The 27,486-nt window shown below is 37.3% G+C and overlaps 1 protein-coding gene across 3 annotated transcripts in view; it reads left to right on the top strand.

The window, feature by feature from the left end:
• Nucleotides 1-27,486, top strand: part of FBXL4 (F-box and leucine rich repeat protein 4) — a 70,699-nt gene that overhangs the window by 21,655 nt on the left and 21,558 nt on the right. For all 3 annotated transcript variants that reach the window (XM_069804915.1, XM_069804913.1, XM_069804916.1), the window contains exons 5-6: nucleotides 3,174-3,418; nucleotides 13,250-13,463. In XM_069804915.1, the coding sequence (XP_069661016.1) occupies nucleotides 3,174-3,418; nucleotides 13,250-13,463 (459 nt within the window). The remainder of the gene's footprint in view (nucleotides 1-3,173; nucleotides 3,419-13,249; nucleotides 13,464-27,486) is intronic.

The following is a 27,486-nucleotide window of genomic DNA, read 5'->3' as shown; positions in this document are numbered from 1 at the left end:
CACACACGGATCAGGATCTATTTTGTGCTCAAGCAGCACACAATGGATTTGTATACTGCTGTTTGTTGAATTGTTGTGGAGAATCATGATTTGGAAACCTCCAGTTTTTGGAGGTTTTCACTGTAGTGGGTGTTGCTCTCACCACATCTCTAAAGCTGGCATGTGCCATGTTTGCCTTGGAAATGGGAGAGAAAGTACTTCTGTACTTTTTGTCCATCATAGCCTAAAAAGGTAATCAGTGTTGTATAAATTATATTATGTTTTCCTCTTTATACTCCTTTGTATTGTTTTTCCAATAATTTTTGGTTATTCTTGATTGATTTAAAAGAAAGTGTAAAACAATAATGGTTGTCATAATTTTTCATAAATGCAGAGTAAAACCAGTTGTTTGCGAGAAACTGTGTTATGAAATTAGTTTTCAAAGCAGATACTCAATTCTGCAGCATTCTTCGAATCACCGTGAACACAGCGTAGCACAATACAGCACATCATGTCACATACTTATTATGGTATCAAACTGTACTTTATGCTAGGTTACACATACAAAAAAAGCAAGTTTCTGACAGACATCAGACTCCAGACTAATGACGATTAATGGTTATTAGCCTGGAGGTTTGGAACCTGTTATCTTTGTTTAATCAAAAGCCAGAAGAAAAGTACCTCATATCTTCATGTCATAGTAGTGACATTTTGTTGTATTTTTTCATTCTAGATATTATGAAGTAGCATAATTTCAGTAAAAAATAAAGAAGGATGATCTTTTCTGATTAAGACATTCATATTGTGAGATTTCATCTCAGGTGTGGAAAGATTGCAACATCCTGTATGTTATGAAATACTTATTGAAGTCATCAGTAGGTGTAAAGGGACATTGGCGAGGCATTTATAGTTTCATTCACCATTATCTTTACTGCTCAGAAATTACAAAATAACTTCTTTTTTCTATTGAACGAAATTTGTGTTACTTTGTTTTTATCAGACATTATTATGCCACATTAATTTTAGACATAAATTCAGCTAACTTTATTGCAGCCTTTATTGCTGACCTCTCTGCTCTGGAAAACTTATTAATAAGCATGGAAAAATCTGAGGGAAAAGACATTCATAAAATAGATATTTAGGTGGCTTACAGAGTGTGGAATATCTAAAGATTGCAAAATAGTCTGAAGCTGTCTTTCAGAATATTGAAAATTATTTAAAGTGAATTGATGGTCTTAGAAAAATAGGTATATGTTTAGGTATCTACTATTAGAATGACAAACAAAACTGTGTTAAGCAACTTTTAAGCTTAAGTATGGGTCTGAGCCAAGCAAAAATCAAGATATTAACTTGGGATTATATCTATGTTAGCTCCTAGTTATTTTACTTTCTTAGATACCAAAATGCCGACAACATAAATGTCAGTTGGGAGTGAACTTTGTTGGTTATAATATATTAACTGCAGTTATTATGTATGTGTATATATTTTATATATGTATTGCTGTCACACTGAAATGTCTATGCAGATCCTCTGCATCAAGCTGAGGTGAGAGTTCTAGGCACCTGCAGGGACAAAAAGCTTGGGCTGTGTTTAGGGGAAAGGAGGAGCGAGGAGAAGGGAAGAGGGAAGGCTTGAAATCGAGCTTGAGAGAAACTGGAGTATATGCAAACGCTGTATTTTGGCACTGGAGCTGAAGTTAAATTTTTTGAAGAGTCGTCGATCGTGTTTGAAATCCAAATACTAAATCTGGAGCTGAGTAGGAAGTAACATTTTTCATTTTGCAGGAAGTTGGATTGTTTTCTTATTTCTTCTCTTCCAAAAATGAAGGGTGGAGGAGGGGGGGTGGAAGCTAGCTGCATAATAAACTGGTACTTTGGAAGTACAATCTGTTTGGATCTCACAAAAAGCTTCATTTTCATTATGTCAAGCCTTTTATTCTGATTTTTGGCGGTTTTGTCTTATGAATCATTATAAGACATTAAAATGAAATATAAGACATTAAGGTATTTTGAAAGGGCCACAGGACTCTCTTCAGTTTAAGCTGATTTGTGGGTTTTTGTTGTTTTTTTGTCTTGTTTTGGTTTTGGTGTTTTTTTTTTTTTTCATAGACACTGATTCATTTCAGTGAGTTACTGTTTCCCACTCTGCTTGAAAACACTTAGTCAATTTTAGTTACATAACTTGAGTGCAGGTACTTAACAGCTGTTAAAACCAGCCCTGGTAAAGTAAACATTGATTTTTTTTTAGATTTCATTTTTCAAGTGTATTTTCTCTCAGTTTCTAAGCTAAAGGAGACTATTTTTTGTTGTCGAGCATTTTTGTTATTTCCTAAAGCAAGTATTTATGTGTCTGTGTGTGTTCATTTTCCTTTAGAAAGGAAAACAGACCATAATAGGAGATGGGATATTTTTTAATTTCTGAGTGTGAGATAAGTCATTACAAAAATATGTGTAGTGCTGCTAGTCAGAAGGGCTGGTGATTATTCTGAAGCTGAGATGATTCAATCTGATAAAGGTAAAAAGGGGTTTTGCCTTTCCGATTTGATTCTGGCATAGAACAGAAGTGCTCTCAAAAGTATTACAGCAAGGAAGAGATTACTTTGTCAGAGAAGATGTGAATATGTTGAATTTTTTACCTAGTTGCATAGTCTGGCATGGATGGGAAAGGTTATAAGGTAGAAGACAAAACACCGATTTTTAAAGCCGGGAGCAGAGGAGTAAATCTAAAATCAGTTCAAGGTGTGGGGAAACTGGGACGTAGTATGTTTTTTTCCATGTACTCTGCAAATATGCTACCATCTTAAAAACCAAATCTAGAGAAGAAAGAGGATGCCAATTCAGTGTTCTGATCAATGGCAGTGCAGACATTGTGAAGGGAAATATGTAAACATAGTGTTTACATATATATCACTGTTTAAATTAGCATGGGTAAAGAAACTTCTAATTTGAAAGCTTCCTGTCACTTTCATATGCTGATCTGTTTTTTCCTTTCTTGTTTAATATGTTGTCAAATTGAGAAGGCAGTGCAGTCCTATTTAATAGTTAATCAATGATTTATTTGCAAAGTTACTTTTAAGTAAAAGGATTTACTTTTCTTTGAAGTTAGAACATCTTTTCTTATTCTTTTGCAGTCTTCCCTTAACACTTCAAGTGCTATATGACCATCTGTGACTTTTTTTCTGTTTTTAATATAGCTCATCCAGTTGATTTTGAGTCACCTTACAGTACCAGACCTGTGTAGACTAGCGCAAACTTGTAAGCTGCTATATCAACATTGCTGTGATCCTCTACAGTACATTCATCTCAGTTTACAACCTTACTGGGCAAGGATTAATGACACATCTCTGGAATACCTACAGTCTCGCTGCACTCTCATCCAGTGGCTGAATTTATCTTGGACTGGAAACAGGGGAGCCATCTCTGTTTCTGGATTTAGCAGGTCAGTGCTAAATGTACAGAAGGATTTTGACAAGCTCTGTTTGCAGAGCTGCTGCACAGTAGTTTCACTAAGTATTTGGAACCTTTTTAAAAGACAAGAAATGTCTTTGATTTGCTATAGAGGGTGTGATTGTTATGATGTAGAAAAAAACAACAGCTAAAACAGTAAGACATACTAGATATAGCAGTGGAAGTCCATTTCAATATGTAGTCTGCGTGTGCCAAACTGCCTGTGACTGAAAGGCTTCTTCCAGGGGGAGCAGTGTTTTGCTTTCTCCTGGGCTTCCAAAAGACTCCACTAGAACCAAGCTGTCAAAAGTCTGTCTCACGGAAAAAATGTTTGCGATTGTTCTTTGTACAAATGAGTCATCAGTAGGACTGTATTAGAATGGCTGCAGTAATAAACTGATTACAGTGCATGCTTACAAGGTATGGGCCCTAAGTAATCACTGGAGTGCAATGTAAATGCAAATATTTTCATAAAAATGATTTAAAACATTAGCCCTGTTGGGAAACAGGGGGTTTGCATGTGCATCTTCCACTGAGCTGAAAATACGACTGTGCTGTAGGTCATTAAAATAGCAAATTCACAGGGATTCTTCTCTGTATAACAGCCGTGTTCTCTGCTTCCTTAACATATCATTTCTTGCTTCTTTGCTTGTTTGCATTAGTTAAACAGCATCTATCAATGCATTTCATTTAAGCAAAAAATTGCTGCTTCAACTAAGAGGTAATCAGCAATGGCAGGTGAAAGCAGAACTTGACTGATAAGAAACAGAAATGTTTAATATATCTAAAAAAAATTGTCTTAACTCTCATTTGTTTTCTGAATGAAAAGGTTAAATCAAGTATTTGAACATTTTCTTTCCTTTGGTGCCTGGGTGCCTTCCCTGGGGAAGTAAAATAATTTAAAGAAATATTTTGTCAAGATGAGAATGTTGCTTCCTTTTTTCCTGACCTTCCAGTATAATCCAGGAGCCCTATGCTCTTTTGTGCTTGTTGGTAGAAAAAGGAGATAAACATCAGCCAGTTGTTGAATGGGATACAAACATTTCTTCTAAATTTGGATTTCATATTGGGTACATTAGGCAGAGGATAAATATGCAAGCTTTAATTGAGAATTGAACTCTGAAATATGAAGTGCTTGCTTTCTGATGCTTAGCTATTAAATCTGTAATTTGAAAACTTAAAAGTATGTGCATTTTTCATGATTTTTTTTGAACGTGCAGTACTGCTAAAAATTTTTGTAGTCCTGAAAGAAATGAATGTCTAAATTCAGAGAATTACAAACTTTGCAGTTCTGGCATTTCTGACTTCCACTTAGTTGAAAATGGCTTTATTGTTAATGACTTTTTTTTTTACTTCAGTGCTGAACTAGTAGCAGCACTTATGTATAGTCAGCATTTCTAAAATAATAAATATTCATTGTTTGACTATTAATAATTGTGAATAAGCATGGTCAATTTATATTCATTATAACAGGTGATATTTATTTGTAACAAGGGGGAAAGTGTTCTTGGACATTGATACAATTGTGAAGTTATCTGTATTTCTAGGAAAAAGTATTTCTTGGAAGAGATACATGCAGTCTGGGAATGGGAGATGCAGTTCAATCGTAAATTTTTGAAACAAAGTTGTAAGGTAAATAATTTTCAGGTGTGACTTCTGCTCAGAATTTTCACTTCTGAATCAAAAATTCTCCACTGTAATTAGGTCTCATTTTGAAAGTTTTCTTTTACCTCATACAGAAATAATTTTGCAACTCAGTTCTGTACAAGTGTCTTTTCTAGTAAAATTTCCAAACCCAAATTTTCCTTTTGACATTCTTCATCAGCATGTTTGTCAGATTTGCTGGCATCCAGGAAAGGAAAATTTGCTGCTCATTTGCTGTGGAAGTATCTATTAATAAAGGAGACTTACTAGAACAACACTTACTTTTCAAAAGCATTAATGTAACTTTCTTCAAAAAAAGTAGCTTCCTGGTAAGAGATACTGTTCCTCAAAGGAGCAATCTGTCAATTAATGTTTTAGTTCTGTTGCCCTGGCTGTCATTACGATACCACCACCACGACGTGGATGTTGCAGCATCCAGGACACGTAGTCATGAACTCCCACAATTTTTCCTTTTGAACTTCTAGATATTCCTCACTCAGCCTGACTTTTGGGAGATATTATGCAAAACAGAGTTTCCAAAGAACTTTGATTTTTCTAGGAATTCTGTTTCACACTTAAATTTTCTTTCCAGTTTATTCTTCAGAATATGAGTATTGCAGAGGAGGTTCTCAGTTGGCTGGGGAGAGTGCATTGCTGCTCTTATCAGTTACCTGCTGATGTTAACTATTACTAAAAACTTAATCAGATTTTCAGACTGTAATTGTTCTTTGCAGAAATGAAATACTTACATATTTCTGTATGTCTCTATACATAACAGTAGAAGACGTGTATCACTACATTTATTAGTGTAAAATCTTCTCTTGCTGCCTACTGTGTGAACATTTCTGAATCAGTTTGTTGGCTTCTCTTTATCCTGCTCTCTTTGGCTCCCTGTCTGGTCTTGGTATTCTCTATTTCTTTCTGCAAAGGAAATTTTAAAATAAGGCAATGAGGTGTGCCTATAGAGTACCAAGCTGCATCTTTTATTTTGGATTTAATTGGTGAAAAAGTCTTCTTGTAACTTGAGATTGAGTTGAAACGAGCCTAAATTGCTTGTTCCAGTACTTCAGGTTTATAAATTTTGTGGTAAGTTGCTGCATAAGCAACCAGGAATGGCTGTCAAGCCAACTACTTGGAGGTGTAGAGAATTCTGCCTAGAAGTAGTAACAATTTGAAGGACTCTGTTATGCTGTTTTTTAGAAGGCCAACCTACATTTGTCAATTCAAGGAGAAAAAACATTATTTGCTAAATGAAATTTGTAAATAACTTCACAAACACTACAAATTGCTGCAGTATAGAAAGGGCAAAATGCTAAAACCAAAATACCTTATCCTCATAGATAACAGTATTTCACTTTTACAGGGCCTGTTTTTTATGTTGTTTTCTTTATTTTTGCACTTTTCTCAGCATTTGGTGTTACAGTTGGCACCGTCGAATTCAAAACTGGTAGAGTTAGTTTCATTGGTACAACTATACAATTTAGGTTATGATTTTTGCAAGCCAGGGCACCTTTAAATGCTATTCTTGCTCAAATTTTATTTTGGCAAATATCTTTAAAAAATGTTTTTATCTGTGGTTTCTTATGACAGTCTTAAAAGAAGTAGCTTGTGTAAATTTGTGTGTTGCTTTAAAAGGTTCATGCAGACATGATGGTAAGAAATAATTGAAAATATATGTTTTCTTGCAAAAATAAACTAGAAAATTTTTTAAAAGAGTAATTTTAAGAAATGTGACTGAAGCAAATACTGTATTATCATGAGAAGATAAAATGCTTCGGGCATATGAACATCCTGAGGCAAAGCTGAAGGTATTTTAACTTATTGATAATGTCTACTCCTTAGGGCTAAAAATGAGTATCATAAATTTTTCATTTCAGCATATAATAGAAATTAACTAAACTTTATCATTTAGATTGAACTAAAAGTATACGGAAAAGTGAAAGACAAATGAAATGAGTATCTGAGCAGTCTCAAGTGTCTGGAATGCAAAGTGACAGGGAATAAGCAAAGATTTCACAGCAAGCATTACATAAGCAGCGCTGCATTTCTCTTGGCGTTAGAGGTATGGTGAATTTCTTCACGCCAGGGGAATATCAGCATGGGAGGGTAAGACCTATGTAGGAAGAGTGAGGCAAGTTGATTGGAGGTATACTAAATATCGAGAAGCTGAATAAATGCTCTGAGGTTTAAACAGCTCAAGGACAATGACAATTTAAAAACAGAGTTCTGCATGGAGATTTCTTTGTATCACTGGTAATGTCATTAGCTTGTTGAAACTCTTTTGCTTTAACTATCTGAGGTATTAGGATTTTTATTTACTTCTAACATTTTATACTGTGAAAATGAATTAATAGTGTTTTATTTTCAGGTTAGTGAGGCAGTGTTTGCATGTCAAGCACATCCAGGAATATTTCTTTTAACGATTTTGTTGTTGTTAACGTTTGAAGGCTTTAGTTGCTGTTTAATAGAGGTGTATTTTGACAGTGTTTAACTTGATGAGGCTTTGCTATGAATCAAACGAGCAGGAAGGTCATAGAAATTACTGAAACATACATCAAATAGTCACAGAAAGTTCGAGTAATGTGTGATTTTACGGGTATTCTCAATTTAAAAATCATGTCTGTCTCTTGCTTTAATTTCCACATTTTTTAATAAATACCTAGGGTTGCTGTAATCGAGATTAAGTAATAATGTTTGTTTTGCATGTTTCTACTGAAATAGTTTAATCTGTGTTGAGAAAAGCACAAGATTGGAGACTTAATATTCTCCTTACTTGAATGCAACGTTTTAAGCTTTGCTGACCAAAAAAAAGTGTAATATATGCTAGAGGAGAAAATAACACTGTAACAATTAGAATAGCTTAGAGGAAGGGAAGGTGGCTTCATTTTAAAAACAAAATTATTTTACTCTGTCTCACTCTCAAGCATGCATACTGGCATGCACCAAGGCGACTGAGACGTGTGTCCAAAGCAATTTGTCTAGCGTGTAGTCTCACTATCCTGTGCCATCTCTGTCCTTCATCTCCTAATCTGCGTGTCCTGAGAAACTGCACATATATATGTTCAAGGATCTTGATGACCTGCTAATCTGACTTCCACCAACACACACCGCTCTACCAGCCCTTGCATTGCCATTTGTTCTTTCTCATGCTTCTACACCTGTATGTACCCATTTGTTCTCCAGTCATGCCAATCTTAACACTTTTATTACAATTATCTGTACTAGATGCTGCTGCTGTTGTGTAACACAGCAGTCCTGAAAGGAAAAGCATCACCGTGAATGTAAAAATATCTGAACATGACTTTAAGTATATTAAAATGCAATTCCACAAGTCATTGGATTAAATGCAAGACTGTAACTGCAACACAGGTTGAGATTATGAAGTGCTCTGCTGAGTTTGTGCGAGTAATCATATAGATAGAACTACAGTAATAAAGAGAAGACCTCAAGATCTTAGTAGTGAAATGAGGAAGAATAAAATCCAAGTGTTTTTTTGGCAGTATTCTTGTCTGGTGGCAGGCTCCGAAAAGCAGGAGACCTGAGTAGCTAGAGGGAGCGTGTAGTTGGCTTGAAGCAAACTGAAACGGGTGTTTTCATGAAAAACTGGTTCTAGGAGGGAGATACCAAGGAAGACTAGGCAAATGGGGCAATGTTATATCTGTCAAGTAATGGAGGTAACATCCCTGATCTGGATGCTAGCATAAGGCAACACTACAAGGGAAAGTGCTAAAGGAAAAAAAAAAAAAAAATCTATCCAACCTTATGTTGTTCATGAGTGGAAGTTGTTCCCCCCCCCCCCCCCCCCCCGCCTTGAACACCAAATGCAGTGGTTTATATGTCAGTAACTAAAAAATTAGTACCTAAGATTTTCATTGAAAATAGATTTGGTAAAATCAGCATGATTGAAACCTGTTGGGATAATTGTACTAAAGGAACATAAAACTAGGTAGCTATTTGTGTTTAGGAGGGATGAGTAGATGAGAGAGAACTGAACTGTGATCCCTGTTTGTTGTAGAGTTTTCAGTAACTTTGAACCGTGGGATATTGAGTAAGTGGGGATCATTATGCTAACAGTGAAGTGTAGGTTTTGGATCCAGTGCAGTTCCATTAGAAACCATTGGATCAAATGTGATGTGTTCAGTTGCCTCATAAGCATATGTCTAAAGGTATTTTGTGAATTTTGTTTGGGAGGTCTTATGGAGCCAGTTCTGACGTGAAGGGTGCTATCTCTTGTATCTTGATATTTTAATTTTGGATGTTCTTTGGCTCATGGGATATGCTTATGATACAGACATGAATTACAAGGTTGGAAGTTCTTAACAGACTAAGTGGCCCCGTGATCATGACGGGTTTAACATTAACATCAGCATCAGCAAATGGTGTCGTAACTGCTAGTAGATATATTTGATGTTTCAGAAGGATTTCACTAGGACTAACTTAATTCCCAAAAGCTGAAGCTGAAGGTGGGGAAAATGAACAGCAGTTCTTGAGAGGAAGCAGAAGGTGATAGAAAGTGAGATAGCTTTTTTTTAATTAAAAAACAAACAAACAAGAAACCCCTAAACTGAACCAAAACACCCCCCCCCCCCGCAAAAACCCAACCCAAACAAAAAACAACCATGCCCCCCCCCCCAAAAAAACCCAGCCAAAAAAACCCAGCCAAAAAAAACCCTGAAATACTGCAGTCTAGAACAAGGATAAATTTAGAGGGAAAGGCCCAATCAGTGTCTAGCAAAATAAATGTACATGTTCACGTTATTCTAGGTTGTTTAGTCAGTCATATTTCGTAACAAACATGAAGGGATGAAGGGAAATGACTTCAGAAATTGTGTGTATAAAATATTGATGATAAAAGGAAAACTGAAGGGATGGATGACTGTGCAGAAAGGAGGAGAGACTAAGAGGAACCAGTCAATCCTCAGTGATTAAAGGAGCGGTATGTGAAGATATGTTGATTTGGGTAGAAGGTGCTTTTGGGGGATTGTTTTATTTTCAAATGAGCTAAGTCAGAGCCAGGCATTCAGTGTCTGTTAAGTCTCAGAAGTATGAAGGCCATGCCACATTCGTTCTGAAAGCATGAGAACCCATGTTGTACCTTGCCATATGGCTTTGGAGATCCATGTAGAAAGACGTTGGCAAAAACCTCTGTCCTGAGCAGCCTGTTAAGTGCAAACACAGACTGGGGTGTCTTGATCATTCAGAGAACTCTGCAGTTCTGCCTAATGTTCCCTGTCCTGTGCTGGTTGGTGACTTCCTCAAATTCCTCCTCCTGTTTCTGTTCATCTCTTTACTTCATGCCTGTGAGCTCGTTCTTGTACCCTGCTGCATGTCCCATATCGCCCTTGCCTTTCTGTTTAATGTCTCCTAAATAACCTTTTCCAGAAAGGTCCCAAAGCCATGAAGTGCAATGCTCGTTGGTGTTGCTGTGTTCACTCTGCCTTTGTGTTTCAAGTGTAATGAATGTAAATAAAATGTTATGAGGGTAGTAAGTCCTCAAGCTGGTGAGCCTGGAGTTCTTCTCCAAGTCTAGGGGGTTAACTGAGTGTTTCCCTGACTTGGTAATGTTAACTTTTAAGTCCTAGAAGGAGAAAAGCATTGATCTGTACCAACATTTGTAACAGCCAAACCCTGTTAAATTATATGGCAGTTAACCTAACATCCATTATTGTAATGGAGTAATTCATAAAATATTTATCCGTTAGCAAATTAAAAGCTAGAGGTATAATAAGTGATGATTGACAAGGTTTTATGGAAAATACCACCATTCAAACAAACCTGATAATTTGTTGATGAAAGAAGCTGTGTGAATGTATTGTTAAACCACTCATTAAATAGAGGAATTGGCTAATTGGTAATCAGCAACGAATCCATATGGCTCAACTCTGATTTCCAGGGGATTTCCATCCTGTGTTTCTCCATGGCAGTGTTGAAGTCTGTTGCTAGTCTAAAATAGCGTTTTAATGTTTGAATACCTGATGTTAATTGTTGTGAATTGTCATGTCATTTCAGCTCTGACACTCACGTAAGAAGGCTTACCAGTCTGGGTGAATTCTCTGTATCCAGCATGAAAATGGCAAATAAGTCCTTGGTGTTTGATTAAACTCTGATTTTACAAGCTAAAATGTATTCTAGAGGGAGATTGCAGAGTTAGACAAAAATAGTGGAAGAGTAGGTTTGAAGGCCATACTTGGCAGACCCCTGTGGCTCTGGGGCTTATGTCTGCCCTTTCATGTCTCAGACGCTCTCTTTGTTTCTGTTTGCATAGGCTCATAGAAATGTTGGATGTTAGGGACCTCAGAAGGTCGTCTACTCCAAGCTCCCACTTGAAGTGCCAGTGTCCCCAACGCTAGATCAGGTCAGTCAAGGTTTCAGGTGACTCTTGGAAATCTCTAGGGATGGAGATGCCACCCTGGAATCTCCTTTTCCCTCTGTATTGTGTAGGATCTACATAATCAAACTAAGGCTGCGTAATGTGCAAGATGAAAGGAATAAAGAAAGGTGATGATGAAGGGCAAGTATGACTTCAGTGATGAAAAAATAAGGAAAGGAGAAGGTTTGAAAACTTGGATCTTGAAAGATGGACTTCAAGTCCCGTGCTACTGTTAGTGTCATTGAGGAATGCCTCCCTGAAAGTGTCTGCTTTTAAGACCAGCAGCTATGTCATCCTAAGTTTCAGCAGGAGCAAAGTCTTGGGAAGGTTAATACCTGTTTAGTTGTAGCAATGGGAGTTTTTGTGCAAGCAGAAGCCTTGTGTCTCTCTGGCATTTATTTCTATTGTATCAGTTAAACCCAAGAAGTAATATTAACTAACTGCAGTGAAAGTGTCAGAACCCAAAGCTACTTTGTCTGCTTGAAGGTTTTTATAGGCTAGAACTGGTAATAGAGCAGATCAGAATATTTATTATGAGAAACTAATTCATGCTCTCTCACAAGTAGCTCCATTATTGTAGGAAGTAACAAGAGGAACTCATTGCAGCCCATAGGTTAGGAACTTAAGTTTTTTCTACTGGAGAAACTATTAAAATAAAGTATAACAAAATCATGACAAATGTGGCGGGGGTTTTCCTATTAAATATCAAACTTACAAGCCTAGTGATTTATTTACAGTTTGTTATCTTTGCAACAAAAAGGGATATAAGCTTATGTGTTTTTAACTAAAGCTTGGATTAGGTATAATAGAGTTTGAATTTCTGACACAAGATCTCTGACAGAAGGTGTAATTTATGCAGAGACCATCAAAGTTTCCAAATTTTGGATGTTTTGTCTTCAATTTTTATAATTCCAATGAAAGTCATATGAAATATTCCTTAGCAATCTCTGTGTTCTAGAACAGCTACAAAGTGTTGATTTCGACTTACTTGTTAATGAAAGAAATGAGATGTTTTTGTGAAAGTGTTAAAATACTTCTGAGTAGTTCATCCATTTAAAACTATTTGTTTAATGTCATCTTGACATTTTCAGATTTTTCTGAGATAAAGATAAATGTGAAATTATTGGTGGAAACTTGCAGGCCATTGTCAAAATTGGCTTTGGGGACCGTTTAAAACCCTTTCAAACATTATCTGTGTTGTACTTTGCTTCATTGTCTCAGAGTAAATGGCAAGAACGAAGCGTGTTCCAACTTTCTAAACTGAAACAGTTTTCAAGACTGATGTTAATTTAATAAAAAACCCTCTCTATGCTGTTCTCACCCCCAAGGATTTTTGCAATTAATTTTCAAGTTTTTTTAAGACTGCTTTAGTGGCATTAGCCTCCTTATGCCATGTACAGCATTATATAGCCTTCTGTGTTTCTTAAAATGTAGTCAAATATCTCTTTGTACAAAACATAGTATAATATCTAGGTTATATACATTAAGTCAATGTTGATGAAACAGCCTTGATTCTCAGACTACCTCTGTTTTTTTAATACTGCTCTCTAACTCAACACCTAATTGGTTTGGTCTCTTCTGGATTTGTACAGATTTGATTCAGAAGTAACTTCAGAGTGGTTATGATTAATTTACTTTAACCTAATCATGTTTTCTATGAGTTAACTGAGCTGACATAAGAGCTGTGGTCTGTAGGCTTTTCATTGTTGAAAGGAATTATTTCCTGGTTTACATGCATAAGGTTTTGACAGTATTCAGACTCTCACCTGAAAGTATGTTTATTTTTCACTTAAAATGTGTTTTTTGCAGGTTCTTGAAAGTTTGTGGCTCTGAACTAGTACGTCTAGAGTTGTCTTGTGGCCATTTCCTCAATGAAACATGCTTGGAGGTCATTACTGAAATGTGTCCAAATCTTCAGGAATTAAATCTCTCATCATGTGATAAAATACCACCTCAGGCTTTCAACCACATAGCCAAAGTGGGCAGCCTAAAACGTCTCATTCTCTACCGAACAAAAGTGGAGGTAGGAACAAGTATTTTTAACCTTTGCAATAAATGCTTTCAATCCTGATAAAGTTGTAATTTTTTTTTTCCATTAATGAAGACGTGAATTAGAATTTTGCATGCAAATTCAAAGGTAAATTCAGAAAATTCAAAGATAGTTTCAAAAGCCATAGGATATTTTTATTTTCTAAATAGCTTGTGGATTTAACAAAAATAAATAAAAAGCCTCCATGTTTTTACTTGCATGGAAAATTGGTGACTTTTCACCAGCTGTTTTAAGCAATGTAGTGAAATCAGAAATGTGAAATCTTTTCTCTTGTTTTGAAGTGTACTCCAGTCAGACTGTATTTGGCAATATAATTGGGAAATTATCATGTTCAGTAACTTACTGTAATTCTCAACATTCTTTCCTTTAGAGTGCCTTGCTAATTACTAGATTCCTACTGACTTTGTATGATAGCAGTATGTGAGACATGGAACACAAATTTTTTAAAATACTTTACATGTACAGTGTAAAAATTACTTCTTTATACAGTTACTGAACTGCCCGAATCAGGGTTGTTGTTGTTTGCTGCGACACGTTTCCTATCTAAGATGGAATGGTTTTACATGCTACGGGTTTCTCCACTGTTGTAGTTTACTACATTTTAAAAATGTTGTATCCTAGTAAATTCAGCAGTTTGAATCAGAACCAATTCCATTCCTTCTCACTAGCTACATTACTTATGTATTACAGCTGTACTACTCTGGTTTACATGGAAGCTCTCATACTTGTGCTTCTCTTGTTGCAAACACTACTGCTTAGTAGGCCTCCAAAATAGGGGGGGGCAGGGGGAACATGTCTCTGCAGTTTTTTCTAGCTTTTAGCTCCAGGTGAACATTTTAAGAAGAATTTTCTTGTGTGTGTTACTTCTGCTTATGCTTTTGATACACAGAAGTGAGGCTGTGACACTGGATTGTGTGGGGTTGGTACGTAGTGTGATAGAAGAACTGGAGCTGGAACAGTAGGTTCTGTCTGCTAGATGTCCAAGGGTCATCTGAAGTTACAGTACCTCATTCCATTTATAAGCAGTTCACACCTAACACACGTGCTACAAAGTTAGTTGCATCTTGTTGTCCTTTTTTTGGTAAATCACATGTACGTTTGTGTCCCAGCTAGCTATCTGTAATTGTGATTTCATAGTGCAAGGTAGTCAGATTAAAGGGTAGGCTACCTGGAATGATGGGCATTTGCTGTGGGGTATGCAGGCAGTCACCGTGAAGCCAGTGCCCCTCAGTAACTTGTTACTTTATGGTAGTTGCTCTGTGTATTGGAGCAATTATTATTTTCTACAAACTAGAAAATAAAATAAATTGGTGAGCCCTGCTTTTAAGTGCCTTTTGTATACAGCTGAATCAGTGGCTTGGGTGTATCTGTTCTGTTTCTAGATCACTAGTCTTTCTGTAAATCTTGGAGAAATCTCCTAACCTCATTTTGACAGTGGGCTCTAATTCACAAGGCTTTTTCAGATCCAGGAAAGATCATTGTATCAGAGGTAAAGATTGTATAATTTTATTTTTTTCTACTGTTGATTGATCATAATCTTCTTGATTCTACTCAGGTAACTTCTAAAATTTGAGACTTCATGCTTGTAATAGTGCAGCAGCTGAGGTATACTCTGAAAATGATTGGTAACTGTCACTTCTCAGCTATCATTTTGCTGAACAGAGCTTGAAATTAGATTGAATGTAGATGGTAAAGATTTCCTGACTTTGAAGCCCTTACGTTGTGAAGATTCATTTCTGCTTTTCGTGTGTATGGACATGCGTCTGCTTGTACCTGACAAGAACATTGATTCGTAATCAAGCTTACTTAAGATTGTGCTTCTATTTTATACATACATATAGGCACTGTTCCTAACAAACCATGGAAGAGAAATTTCTAGAAATTTAAATAGGTAAATTGGTGAGGATGCTTTTGTGTTATTTGTAAATATGAAACCACTTAACATATACGTTGTGCCTCACAGGTGGAAAAGTAAAAGGGAAAGAATGAAAAGGTAGCATAGAATTTGAATTAGAGGATTAGAGTTACAGAAGTCACAGATTTGCAGAAATAACATTACCTTTCTCAACATTAGCTTCTCTTAATGCAAATCTTTGGTTTTCTATACAAAATAGGCTGCCATTCCTTCTGTATTCTTCAGCTGGTACAGAGATGCTAGGTAGTAACTGGTATCTAGATGCAAAAAAGGCAGGATGGATTGATCAAGCATACTCTGAAGTGATTTAGACTTCTCTGAAACTTGTCAATGAACTGTATGTTCTTGATAGTACAGATAGAACACTACTAAATACAGTAGTGTTCTTGAGTTTTGTGAAATTTCTGCTACTACTGCATCTTCATTGTTGGAGTTTCTAAGGGGCAAACAATGGAACGATGCTAATGTTTAATCAAGAGCTTGATGTTGTATTGTTGCCAACTGGACCTGCTCAGAGAAAACAATCTGAGGCTGTGAATCTACTAAGGAAAACTGCTGACTGATAACAAATATGTGATTATTAAGAGAGAGAAAGAAGGTGAGAACAGAGCTGATGTGTGTGTTATGGTCCTCTGTAAAAGTTCTGTCTCAAAATCCAAAAAAAAAAGAAACCAAAAGAAATATTCGTTCATTCCATTTAGCCCATCATCTTCCTAAATGGATCAGTGGTTTGCTTTTTTTCTTAAAAATAAACCAAAGAACAAACAAAATAAAGCACCAAGTCTCTTGATCTAAATTTTTTTCTCGCATCATATTCTAGAATGGCAAATGTACAGGTCCTACCCCAATTATCAGTGTGTTGCCATTTTTTGTGGCAGAAGGATGGCATCCCTGTTCATCCTGTGTTAGCCACCTTGATGTAAAAATGGGGTAATATGTTTCTGATATTATTGGAGATTTTGAAGTAGTTGCCAAAATGTGAAGAGGGAATGAATATGCAGAGAACAAATCCGTAAAGTTGACCAAAATGAGTTCTCCAATGAAATATCATAATATTCTTTTTGTACTGCACAATTAGAAGCAGTCTTTGGAATTGAAGCATAGTAAAATTAGATCAAATTAGGAGGGAGACTGCCTTTTATGCTTGTAAACAGGGATTTACTGTTTAATTTACTGAACTGATTAATTTATTGTTATGACTGACCAAGGTAAACACTGAGGTTGATTTAAGTGAAGTGAACATATTTTTTAAAAGGGGCAACACTAAAGAGAACAGGAAAAGCAAAATAGGACTTAATGCTGTAATTGACTTCTAAAGGAGGGCCCTTCTCTGCATGTTATTTGTGATGCCAGTGAAAAAGGGGTCATTTTCCTACTCCACAGTTGTCAGTCTCTGTTGAAAATGCAGTGTTGTGTTAGGGCACATCTGGGTAGATAGCACAACTTGCTCTTTTTGTTGTGAATTTGGGCATGTGATTAAATAACATAGGAAGTGGGATGAACGTTCTCCATCCTTTTTATCAGTATGTGTTAAAGCTGTTTCTGGTTTTGTATGATGCTTTATAAAGTACGGCATTAACATTTTAATAAAAGAAATAGTATTTCGATTAAATAAAACCAAACTCACATGTACCTGCCCAGGGGTAGGATTTCCTTACTCAGACTGTGTCTTGCAGTACTCTTGCCTTTTATGGTTTTTTAATGCTAAAAAAAAAAAAGAGAAAAATTGCTTTTAACTTTAAATTTATTTGTTGTACTTTTTCTGTTTATATGATTACTGTGACACTAATGGATGAATTCTGAGAAAATACTCTGCAGAAGATTGACTACTGTTAATGATTTTTATGTGTTAGATACAGAAAAACAGATTTGGAGGAAAACGGAAGCGTAATAAAATTGACAACATATTATGTAATCATCTGAGCATTTATGACAGTTTCTTGTTATTTTAGCTGTTTTCTTTGAATAGGTTTTGTATTTAAACATATTCCCATTGTCTCTCTAATCAAAGCTCCAATTTTTAAGTGTACATTTTTAGCGAAATGGACAATTCTGGTGTTCTGCTACTTACTGCACTGCAATGCTGTTTTGGAAGATAGCTGTACCATCTGGAGGTGTTTACTGTCTTTGGTCCTAACCCTGCTGATTCTTAAGGCCATATATAATGTTATTTCCTTGACTTACTGAGTGCAAGTTTCTGTGTACAAAATAGATTTCAAACCTCTGAATTGAAGCTTCCAACACCCTTGAATTATTCAAACCTCTCTGTTACAAGAAGGAAAGTCCAGTGACTTTCAGTAACTTGTTCCAGGCTGAACAAGCAAAAAAAAAAAAAAAAAAAAAAAAAGTTAAAATTGTCCTGTATTGCTATACTCCTCCCCACTAAGTGCAGCTCATTTTTCCAGTGCTTCAAGTTCATTGTTAAAGGTGCCATTCTTAAAGGTTGTTTGATTATGTGTATGCTTGAAATAATTTGTAACTTGCTTTAAGAAATTAATCTCAACATTTTATAAATGTAATATCTGCTAGCTCAAGACCACTGTTATACTTGTGGGATTTTTGTGATGGTGGTTTTGGTATTTACTGATACGTGACTCCTTAATATTTATTCATTGAGAGTGTATTCACAGCATAATTTAAACACTTGTTGGCATTGATACATTTGAAGAATACAATGAACAATGGAGGTATTATTGTATACTGTAATTGACAGTGCACATCTTTATGGTTTGAGTATGAATATTATCTTGATGTAATGTTTATCATGAAGTATTCCATCCATATAAATAATGTAGCCAAAATCATATTTTAAAGAAACCGAAGCCACAGTTACAGTAGGAGAACTGACAGTCTCCTTATTGCTGGGTGTAAATTTTAATGTAAGATTCTGTATTTCATGTTGCATGACATTCTGGATTCTTTATAATGTGCGAAGAAAAGGTTTTTAAAGTTTTTGTATTACAATTATAATTGAAATAAAAAATGAACTAAATTTAAATCAAATTACAATGGACAAAGCATACATTTTAAAGCAAGTGTTGTATTTGTAAATTTTATCTCTGATACCTTTGACCAAGAGCAAATTTGGAACTTGGGCAGCTGTATGAGAGGACACTGGAAACTTTAGATACCAAGAAGAGGCATAAGAATCTTAGCAGTAAATGTAACAGCTCTTATTTTTTTATGCTATGAGCAATGAAAGAGTTAATGCTGCCGTAAAATTGTTCTACAGAGTTTTCAGAAATAACCTGTTACGGGTCGTGTTACACTTCTGAGAGTCGTCTGAGGTTTTTCAGCTTGGATGAAATTTCATTGGCTTGGGTACAAATCTTTAGGATTAAGAGTTGCAAGCAAACAGTGGGAAAAAAAGTGAAAACCTTTAGCTAGAAAGTGGATTCTTGTTAGGAGGTTGAGCCGGTGACAGATAATCATGCAATACAGGGCCTTGACGGTGCCCTTCTGATCCCGTGTCAGGCTCATCAGCTGCATTTGGTCATTTGAGCCTGTAATGTGAAGAGTGAGGGGGAAGAATGAAGGTGTAAAACAGATTTGCAGACATAAGGGAGGGCGTAATTTGACCAAATGAAGCAAACCCAAAATACAGTAATTGAATTAACTACAGAGACTATTACTTTCATTGAATTAATTCAGTAATTGCCGTGTTGCTGTGTCCCAGTCCCTGCTGTGTCCCTGGCACTGCCAAGTAGCTGTGGAGAACAGAAAGGTGCCCCTGTACGTCCTGAATCCCAGCTTGCAAATTACACTGTGCCTGTTTGTGAGGAGGCAAGAATTTTGACTTTTGAAAGGCTACATCTGCCTTTCAAAATAAGGTTCATTCCACTTTCATTTCCATGTACTCTCGTTCTTCTCTTACCTGATGCTCATACGGTGTTCATACCGCTTCTGTTTTTAAACCTGTGTCACAAAGTTTTGGAGGCAAAATTTTGATCACTGTCCGGTTCTTCATCTCAAAGGTGGTCCAATAATCTGAGTACACTGGGGTGGGGGCAGGAGGAAGGAAGGGGGGAGCTGATTTTTAACAAATATATTCCGATTCTCACCCTTTTCATCATGCTTCCTTCCACGTTGTATCTTCCAAGGTGATAGCTGATGGCTGCTTGAAGGGAGAACAGGCTTTCTGTTCTAATGCCAGCTTAAACTGTACGGGAAAATGTTTCTCCTGCCATGTTTATTTTGAATCTATCCATGACAATTGTTTGCATTAATGTCTCTATCCAGAAGGCATCCCTTACACACACTTGTGATTGCGGTAATGAAGGGCAGGGTGGGGGGTGATCCCCTTCTGCAAACATCAGTTGAGGAGGTGTGAAGGGACTGGCTCCTACATCTGTTGACGGCTTTTTTCGGTCTGGCTGGAGAGGCCGGCGGAGCTGGAGCCGGCTGAGCTGGGCTAAACAGTCTCCAGAAGTCCCTTCCAACACTCGGCTCTTCTGCGATTCCGTGACTTGGTGGTGACGGCACTAGCTGAGGACTGACTTAGCCTATGAGCTTTTGTTCTCCTGAGCTGTGACCGGGGCAATGGCCAGTTGTGAGATGCACCGTTTCTGTATGCCACGCTTTTCCCATCAGTAAAATTCGCGTAGTAGCAACTTTCTCATTTTGTAGCTGTGGTATGAGGATAGATATGCAGAAGACATTGAGATTCTCTGATCTGTATGGTACTATATAGGGTACCGTACGTAGGGGCGTGTGTAGGGACTTGAAATACTGTGCCTTGATAACGTGCTTTTCGAAGTTGCAGGAAGTTCAGTTAGTTACAAAGCTCAGCCTTTTTCCTCTGAAAAAGTGGAGGGAAGGATTGCTAAAGAAAGCTTGCTCATAGAGGTATAAGCATTTCTGTGAACTAAATGATTGGAGACTTTCAGTGGTTATCTCTGTCTGGGACTATACGGGTATCTTGTTCTTCCTAAAGGCCACAGAAACTACCTTGTAAAGGATGAGGTGACCTCTTCTATTTGCTTCCTCATGAAGTGGCACCAGTTAGCTCAGGGAACTGAAGGACATAAGCATAAAACAAATTTGGCCACCATTTAGTTCTAATTTGGCATGTGATTCCCTGCCATTTTCTGTAATTGACATTTTCTGTAACATTTCATTTAACTGAAAACTAACATACGGAGAAGTGAAAATAGAAACCAAAAGGTGAACAACTTGGATAGCTTTGTAGACCTCTGGATTCAATTTTAGTTTCCAGAAACAGTATATTACGTATTCTGTGTGTTACTGAATGTTCGTGTACTGTCCCAGGATGTGTTCTTTCTGTCAAAAATAAGATACTGAGGATAAGTATTTATCCTTAGAAGTAGTCTGAAAATGAGTGCTTTCTGGGAAGCCAACAGGTATGAAAACTTTTCCTGAAAACTAAAGCTAGCACTGTATAAGTATCTAAAATTCATTTTGTGTTCTTTTTTAACCGGTTAAACCAATTACTCTCATGTTTATAAGCACACATCCCATCTCATCTCATCTCTCTCAACCTCTCAAATTCCCTCATATCTTTAACATAGTTGTTTCAAAGTATCATAGTACCCAACAAGTATATAACTGAAATGATCTTGATGCCTTAAAATGTCGTTGGGGGTGGAGGGAGGGGAAAAATAAAAGACGGGATGCATATTTAACAGTTTATTTACTGGAGCAGATTCAGGTAAGAATTTTATTTCACCATTACTATACCTTTTGTTTCTGCATTATTAATGTATTACATTCTTCTTTCTGTGAGAATAATTGCTTTTGGGGACGATTGTAGGTTGATTTTTAAATGCTGAGGTACAATACCTTGAAATTCATGAAGTAGATTTGTTTACCTTGTTATAGGCAATATTGATTGCCCTGTTGTACCTTTCAAAATGAACGGTTTAATAGAAGTTTACAGAATTCTGGCTTTGCATCTGATGTGTTTTTTAATTACTGTATTAGAATAGCAGATGCCAAGTAATTTCTGACATAGTTCTTTCAGAGACTGTGCCACCCCCCCCCCCCCCCCCCAAACAGTTGATATTTGGCTTTCTTTTTGTGCTATATAATGCCAAAGGGAGGAAAAAAAAATGTATTCTGAATTTATATAGATTTTGAATTACTTTTGATGATCTTAACAAGATTACCTTTTACATTTGCATGAGGTGTTTGTAATTACAAATATTTGTAGCAGTAGCGGCACTCAGATTGAAATAAAATTGTCTGCTTTCATCTGAGGTTTTTGTTGTTCAGTTGGTTGGGTTTTTTTGCCACAGGTAGTTCTAATATGGTAAAACCTTTTTTGGTGTGGTACATGTGAAACAGAACTTGACTGGCTTAACATGAAGACTGTGATAAATTATAATTGTATATTTTCAAATAGTTGGTGGAAGAAACCAGTAACAATGTTTCTGCAGTATTTTTGCTGCTAGAAGCCAAAATTGGAGGGAAGAACTTTCTCTCTGTTGCTGAGCGGTGTTACTGGTGGGGGGAGCATTGGTGGTTGTTTTTTTATTTTTCAAGGAGTCTTACTAGAACCTCCTTTTACCCAGTTTTACATAGGGAAATCATATACTTGCCGTTCCGAAGACACCTTAGTCACATATAGTAATAGCTGTAGTCTTAAAAAAATGAATGAAGTGATGTGCTGCCATCAAGATTCCTTGCAGTTGTTATTCACTCAGGCATTTCTGGAAGTCCTAAGGCAGAGGTAACATTTAGTTGAGAGTCTCAGTTATTTTCCCTGAAATTAGAAGTAATTTGGTTCATTTTCTGAAATATTTTGGCAGAGGTTGTGTATGTCAGTTCGCAGTAAAGCGAGGGGACGCTGCCGTACGGGAGAGGACAGCTCAGGATGTTTCCTGTGGTGGTGGTTTTGAGGAGGGGCTCTCTCCAAAGGCTCGGCCGTAGACCACCGCAGCAGCCTTTTTCTGTCTGAAGGGTTCGTGCTGAGAGATGTGGGGCTCGGCAGGAAAACTCCTGCCAGCCCCTGCGCGAGAGTGCCTGCCCGAGAAGGTGAGGGGCTTGAGGGCACTTGCTTTCTGGGCGGCGGGGCCGTGCTCAGCTGCAGCAGCGCTCTGCTCTGTCGCTTCTTTGGCCATTGCTCGGGCTCTGCTGCCAGTCGCCTGGTCTTTTGCTTTGCTAGCTGTCATTACTGCCTTGTTTTTCCATCCTGCACCTTGGATTGGTTTGTCTGATTTTGAGGAGGATAGTGATAGCGCTGGAGGTGTAACTGCCCCGAAAGAGGCAGTGAGGGTGTTACCCTTAGGAGGTTTCTGTCGGGCGTTTGGTCTTGCAGATGAAGCAGCTGAGTTTGGTTAGTGTAAAGCAATATTTCTTGTAAGAATTCAGAGTGGGTGCATGTACATAGGGACCAGAGACCACATACGATGTGGATGATGTTTTAAAGCCAGCTTAACAGCCATCGCATCTCTCAGGTGATGATCACATCATATGTGTGACCAGTCTGTACTAACCAGTGTGTATTTCTTAGGTCCCTGCACGTGTCCCCACTGTTACATTAATTCTTATAGGGGAAAACTACTTTGCTGCCCGTGGGATCGCTAACCATTGCACTTTTCAGGAGCACATCCTTGGTGAAAAGCAGGATGTGACTGTTGTTAAGTAGGACGGGTCTTGCCAAAGGAGGTTTGAACTGTCGGTGTGAAATTGGGAAGGGGATAAACTTGTATTCGCTAGTCTGCCCTTCAGAAAGTTTGGCCTCGATTCTGGTAGCCAGGCTGTTGTGTAAAAAATTCCATGTACCCTTTTGAGTCAGATTACTCAATCCCAATAAATAACCTGCGTGAGATGATTATCTCAGTGTCAAGTGGTAAGTACCACAAGCATGATTTCTTTTCTTGATTTGCCAAGAGCTTGTTTGTAGTTTTCTTAAAGCAAGTCATGGTTTCCTTCCTATCCGCTTTCCCATCGTCTTGATAGTCTGCTTTTGGCTTTACCGTTGAGGTTCTTCATGCGTGTATGTTGAGCATTAAGAGGTTTGGTTCTACTTGTGATAACTTTGCAGATCTTTTTTTACTATTATTTTAAGGAAGGAGTTCTTCACCTGTTGGGCATGTTAACTTGCTAATTTCTATATTATCTTTACTTCGTGACTGCATGCAGAAAAACATGATTCAGACTTCTCATGTCTTTTGTACGTGTGGTGTGTCTCACTTGGGTCTCCAACAGGATAATTCTAGTCTGTGGCATGCTGGAGGCCTTGTGTTACCTATAAGGAAAATTCCCAAAGTCATTTTGTACACGGTAATGTGTGTGCAGTAATACTTGTGTGCAGGATAAGGTAATTGTGCAGGAAGGGCGTTTGTCTCCGCAGCGGCAGAAGTTAGCATTCATGATGTGTGTGCTGAAGTTTGAGATGTTTTGAACTAATCTGTTCCCACAGTTGTGTGTTTGTCTGGCTGAGTCACCTGGTCCCAACCTCCCTTGCTGTAAATTTAAACTTTTTGGGAACAAAAGGGAAGCTCCTGCCCAGATCATGAACAGAGGAACTTTCCTGTGCAGCTGAAGGTTCAGCTTCTGAGAATATGGATGTGATTGATGGGCTGAGGGAAACATGGAAGATTTCATTGGCCTGGCCTTAGTCTGTAGTTCTCCAGTTCTCCTTTCTGTCTGCTTCTCAGGTTCCAAGAATTTTAAGGAATTCATTCAAAAGTCATTGACTATGACTTTTATTAGGAAGACAGAATACTTAAAGTACCCTGCAGAGTTACCTCCTTGTTACCACATTTACCCCTCCTCATTCAGGCAAAGCTGAATTTTCTGTCTTTGATTTTCACTCAGATTATTAGTTGTTACTAGATGGAATAATATCGTCAGGTGCTTGGTCAGATAAACAGGCTCCCAAAATATAGCTGCATGGTATCAAATGTATACTGAGTGTTTGGTGTCCTATAGTAATTGCCTAATTGCTGTATCAACTTTTAGCTAAATGTGTTGAGAAATGTAAATTTGATTTGTACACAAACAGCATGTGGCAGCTGGTGATTGGGTACTGGATATTCAGGGTTCCACAGTTCTTTACTAGCAGGCTGATCAAATGTTTTGATGCTTTTCTTGTTTGTCTTATGAAAAGATGATTGTTTGTGGAATAAGCTTGTCTAAATTTATCCAGTACAATTGTTTAATGTAGTCCTAAAGACCCTGATTCTAACCTAAAAGCAAATATTTTTTACAATATTTTAACATAGATCTCTAGAGTAAAATGAAAATGCGACCTAGAAATGTGGGTAAATACTGTGATAGAACCTGTTATTAAATGTAACCTCATAAATGTATATGCAAAGGCAACTCACTGCAAAGACTCTTCAAGATGTATTTTTTGATGGAGAGATAAGTAACTGAAATATGAAAAAGAAATTGTGGTCTTTAGGAACGTTGTTATATTAATTCTTTGATATTGTGGAAAAATGCAATATTCTTGTTGTGGTGAGCTTGCAAATGTAGGCATGTTATCTGATATCTGCCTGCAACTAACGTTATATAAGTATTTGAACGTAAGTGGAGACAACAGGGTTTGGGGGGGAGAGGGCAGGGAGGGCTAGAGATGAGGTCGTCATTTGGAAATGGTAAGAAAAAATAATACAACTTTGGGTGTCATCTCATGTAATGCAATTGGGGGCGGTATTAAAGGAAATTTTTTTCTACACCTAACTTAAATTTTTAATGTTAAAAACCCAAAATTTAAGCCCTGCATAATTAATTTTTTTCTTGAACAAAGAGGTTAACTGGAGAATTAGTAACTCTGTGATTTAAAATCAGAGCAAGCAAGGGAAACCATATTTAAAAAAGGGAGGCAGCAGTCTTTAATGAGGCTTTAAGATTACTTTCAGCATTCATTTCATTGAAAATTTTGAAGAAAAAATTGCAGGAGAATAAATGTCTTGTAAAAGATTCAGGCTCTCAAGTTGTTTCATTGAGAGGCTGGAAGAATTCCTGACTTATGTCAGACACGGTTCTTCTGAGAAGGGGGGTAAAAACAGCCCATTGTTTGTTCCCAGCAAACAAAAGTAACAATTTTAAAAGTAGTTTTTAAGATTTCTCTATAAAAAGAAAGTTTATAAAAAGGTGCAGACTGTTTCTTCCCTATCCCAACCCTAAAAGTAAAACTTGTTGTTTTTCTTAAGCTCTTCCTTCAATCCTCCAAAGGCACGCTGTGGTGCACTCATTTTCATGCCTTTTATTATAGTGGAGCCTTCATGTGATAGCCATATTATAGTGCATAATTGGTATTTTTTTAAAACTTTTGGTTTTTTGTTGGTTTTTTTTTTTTAATCTCAGACTATTTGACAATGAAGCTGCAATGAGTAAATGGTCAAATGTTTAAAGTGCATCTTTCACAGGTGAGACACGTCTGCCACAGACAGAAGGGTTTTCTGTTTGAACAGATATTGAGCTCGGGCTCTCTGTTGGATGCTTTCCTCATCATACTAACATCAGAAATTATTTGCGTTTCCTGCTGGATCATGAATGCAAAAAAAATCCTGAAACAAGTCAAGCAAGACTCAGTCTTGCCAAGTGTATTACTCTGCCACCAGTATTTGGTTTCTCCACTGATGGGTGGTCTGTTCAAACCAGCAACGCTCTTGCAACACCTAAGTCGAAACTTATGTGTGATGTCTAAGGTCTTTACAAAGGCAGGTAGGACACAAGTTAGTCCAGTATCAGCTATTTAGTTGAAGTATACACAACACATAAATGTCTTCCAGGCTGGTCTGTATCACAGAGTGGAGGACTTTCATGTTTGGGCAGACCGCTTACTAGTCTCACGTGGACTAAGTTAGGATTTTAAGCAGTAATCTCATCTCTTCTCTTGTCCAAGGCAGGATGAACTCTCTTGATGTCCCTTCAGACAGATGTTTGTCTGACCTGTTCATAAAGACTTCAGAGACTCTTCAGGCAGTCTGCTTCCCTTTTCTGAGGTTTAGGACTAACTGCCATGCCCTAAAATATTTCTGTCATCTGCTCTGTAAGGTTGTGTTTAGCAGCAGTATCATATCCTTCTGATCAGTTTGACATCAGAGTCTTCTCTCTTAAAGCAACTCCTGCACTGTATGTTTTCCTCATCTGAAAACACCTTTCCTGGGAATGGAGGACAGGGTACATCATTTTATTTGGCCCCTTTGGACTCTTCCTGTTGTCTGTGCCATCTTATAAAAGTGATTATTTTAGTAGGTTTTGTTTTGAGTTGGATGGCAGAAGAAATTTAGACCACTGAAGCCATGCCATATATTACTCCACAAAGAAAAAGTAATTCTTACCTTAAGTTTGTTTCCAGAGTGGGTTGTTTTGTTTTGGTGGTTTGGTTTTTTTTATTTTGTTTTATTTTTTTTAAATCATTCACTCTTTTCTTTGAAGCAGGTTCAAAGCCAAACCTTACCTTTGGTTCAGGAAAACTCAAAAGATCTCCAAACTACATGCCTTGGCTACTAGGCTCAAGAATGGTATTACATGGGTAGTTTTGATTTGACTGTCTCTGGCTGAGAAAGTGAAATTAGTCTCTTCAGGTTAAAGCTTGCTGATCCAGAATTTAGGTGGCCTGTCGGTAACGTCTGAAGTTTGGCCTGTGTTACAGCTTCAGGGTCGGGTGATTGCTTTGCTCCTCTCCTTTGCTTAAATAGGAGTGTTATCACTCATCTTGTATTGCAAGTCAGAGATGAATTGTACAGACAGATGGCTTGAAACAGACAGGTTATTACAATGATAGTCCTTCTATATGTAGTGCATATAGATTCTGTGAGCTGCCATTCTCTCCTGCTATTTTCATGTCCTTTGCCACATGGATTCTCAATTGACTGTGGCACAACTGGGCATGCATAAAGGACTTTTCTTCTTTCTTGACATATGCAAACCCCACCTTACAGAAGAACAGACACTGCTTCTGAAAGAAACCTGAGTTGTGTGTGGGCATGTATGCGCCCCAGAAGAGGAATTAATATAACTGGTATCGTTGATGTTGAGTAAGCAGTTGTTTAGTCTTGGGCTTGACTTGGCACGATTTGTGATGGTATGACATGGTGTTCTACCAAGCTCCCTTCTATTACCCACATTCCTAGTGCTTTTTTTAAAGTTGTTTGGTTTTTT

This window comes from Haliaeetus albicilla, chromosome 17, assembly GCF_947461875.1.
Source record: "Haliaeetus albicilla chromosome 17, bHalAlb1.1, whole genome shotgun sequence".
Taxonomy (NCBI): Eukaryota; Metazoa; Chordata; class Aves; order Accipitriformes; family Accipitridae; genus Haliaeetus; species Haliaeetus albicilla.
Note: the sequence above shows the minus strand (reverse complement) of the source record. Positions and strands in the feature narration are given on the sequence as shown.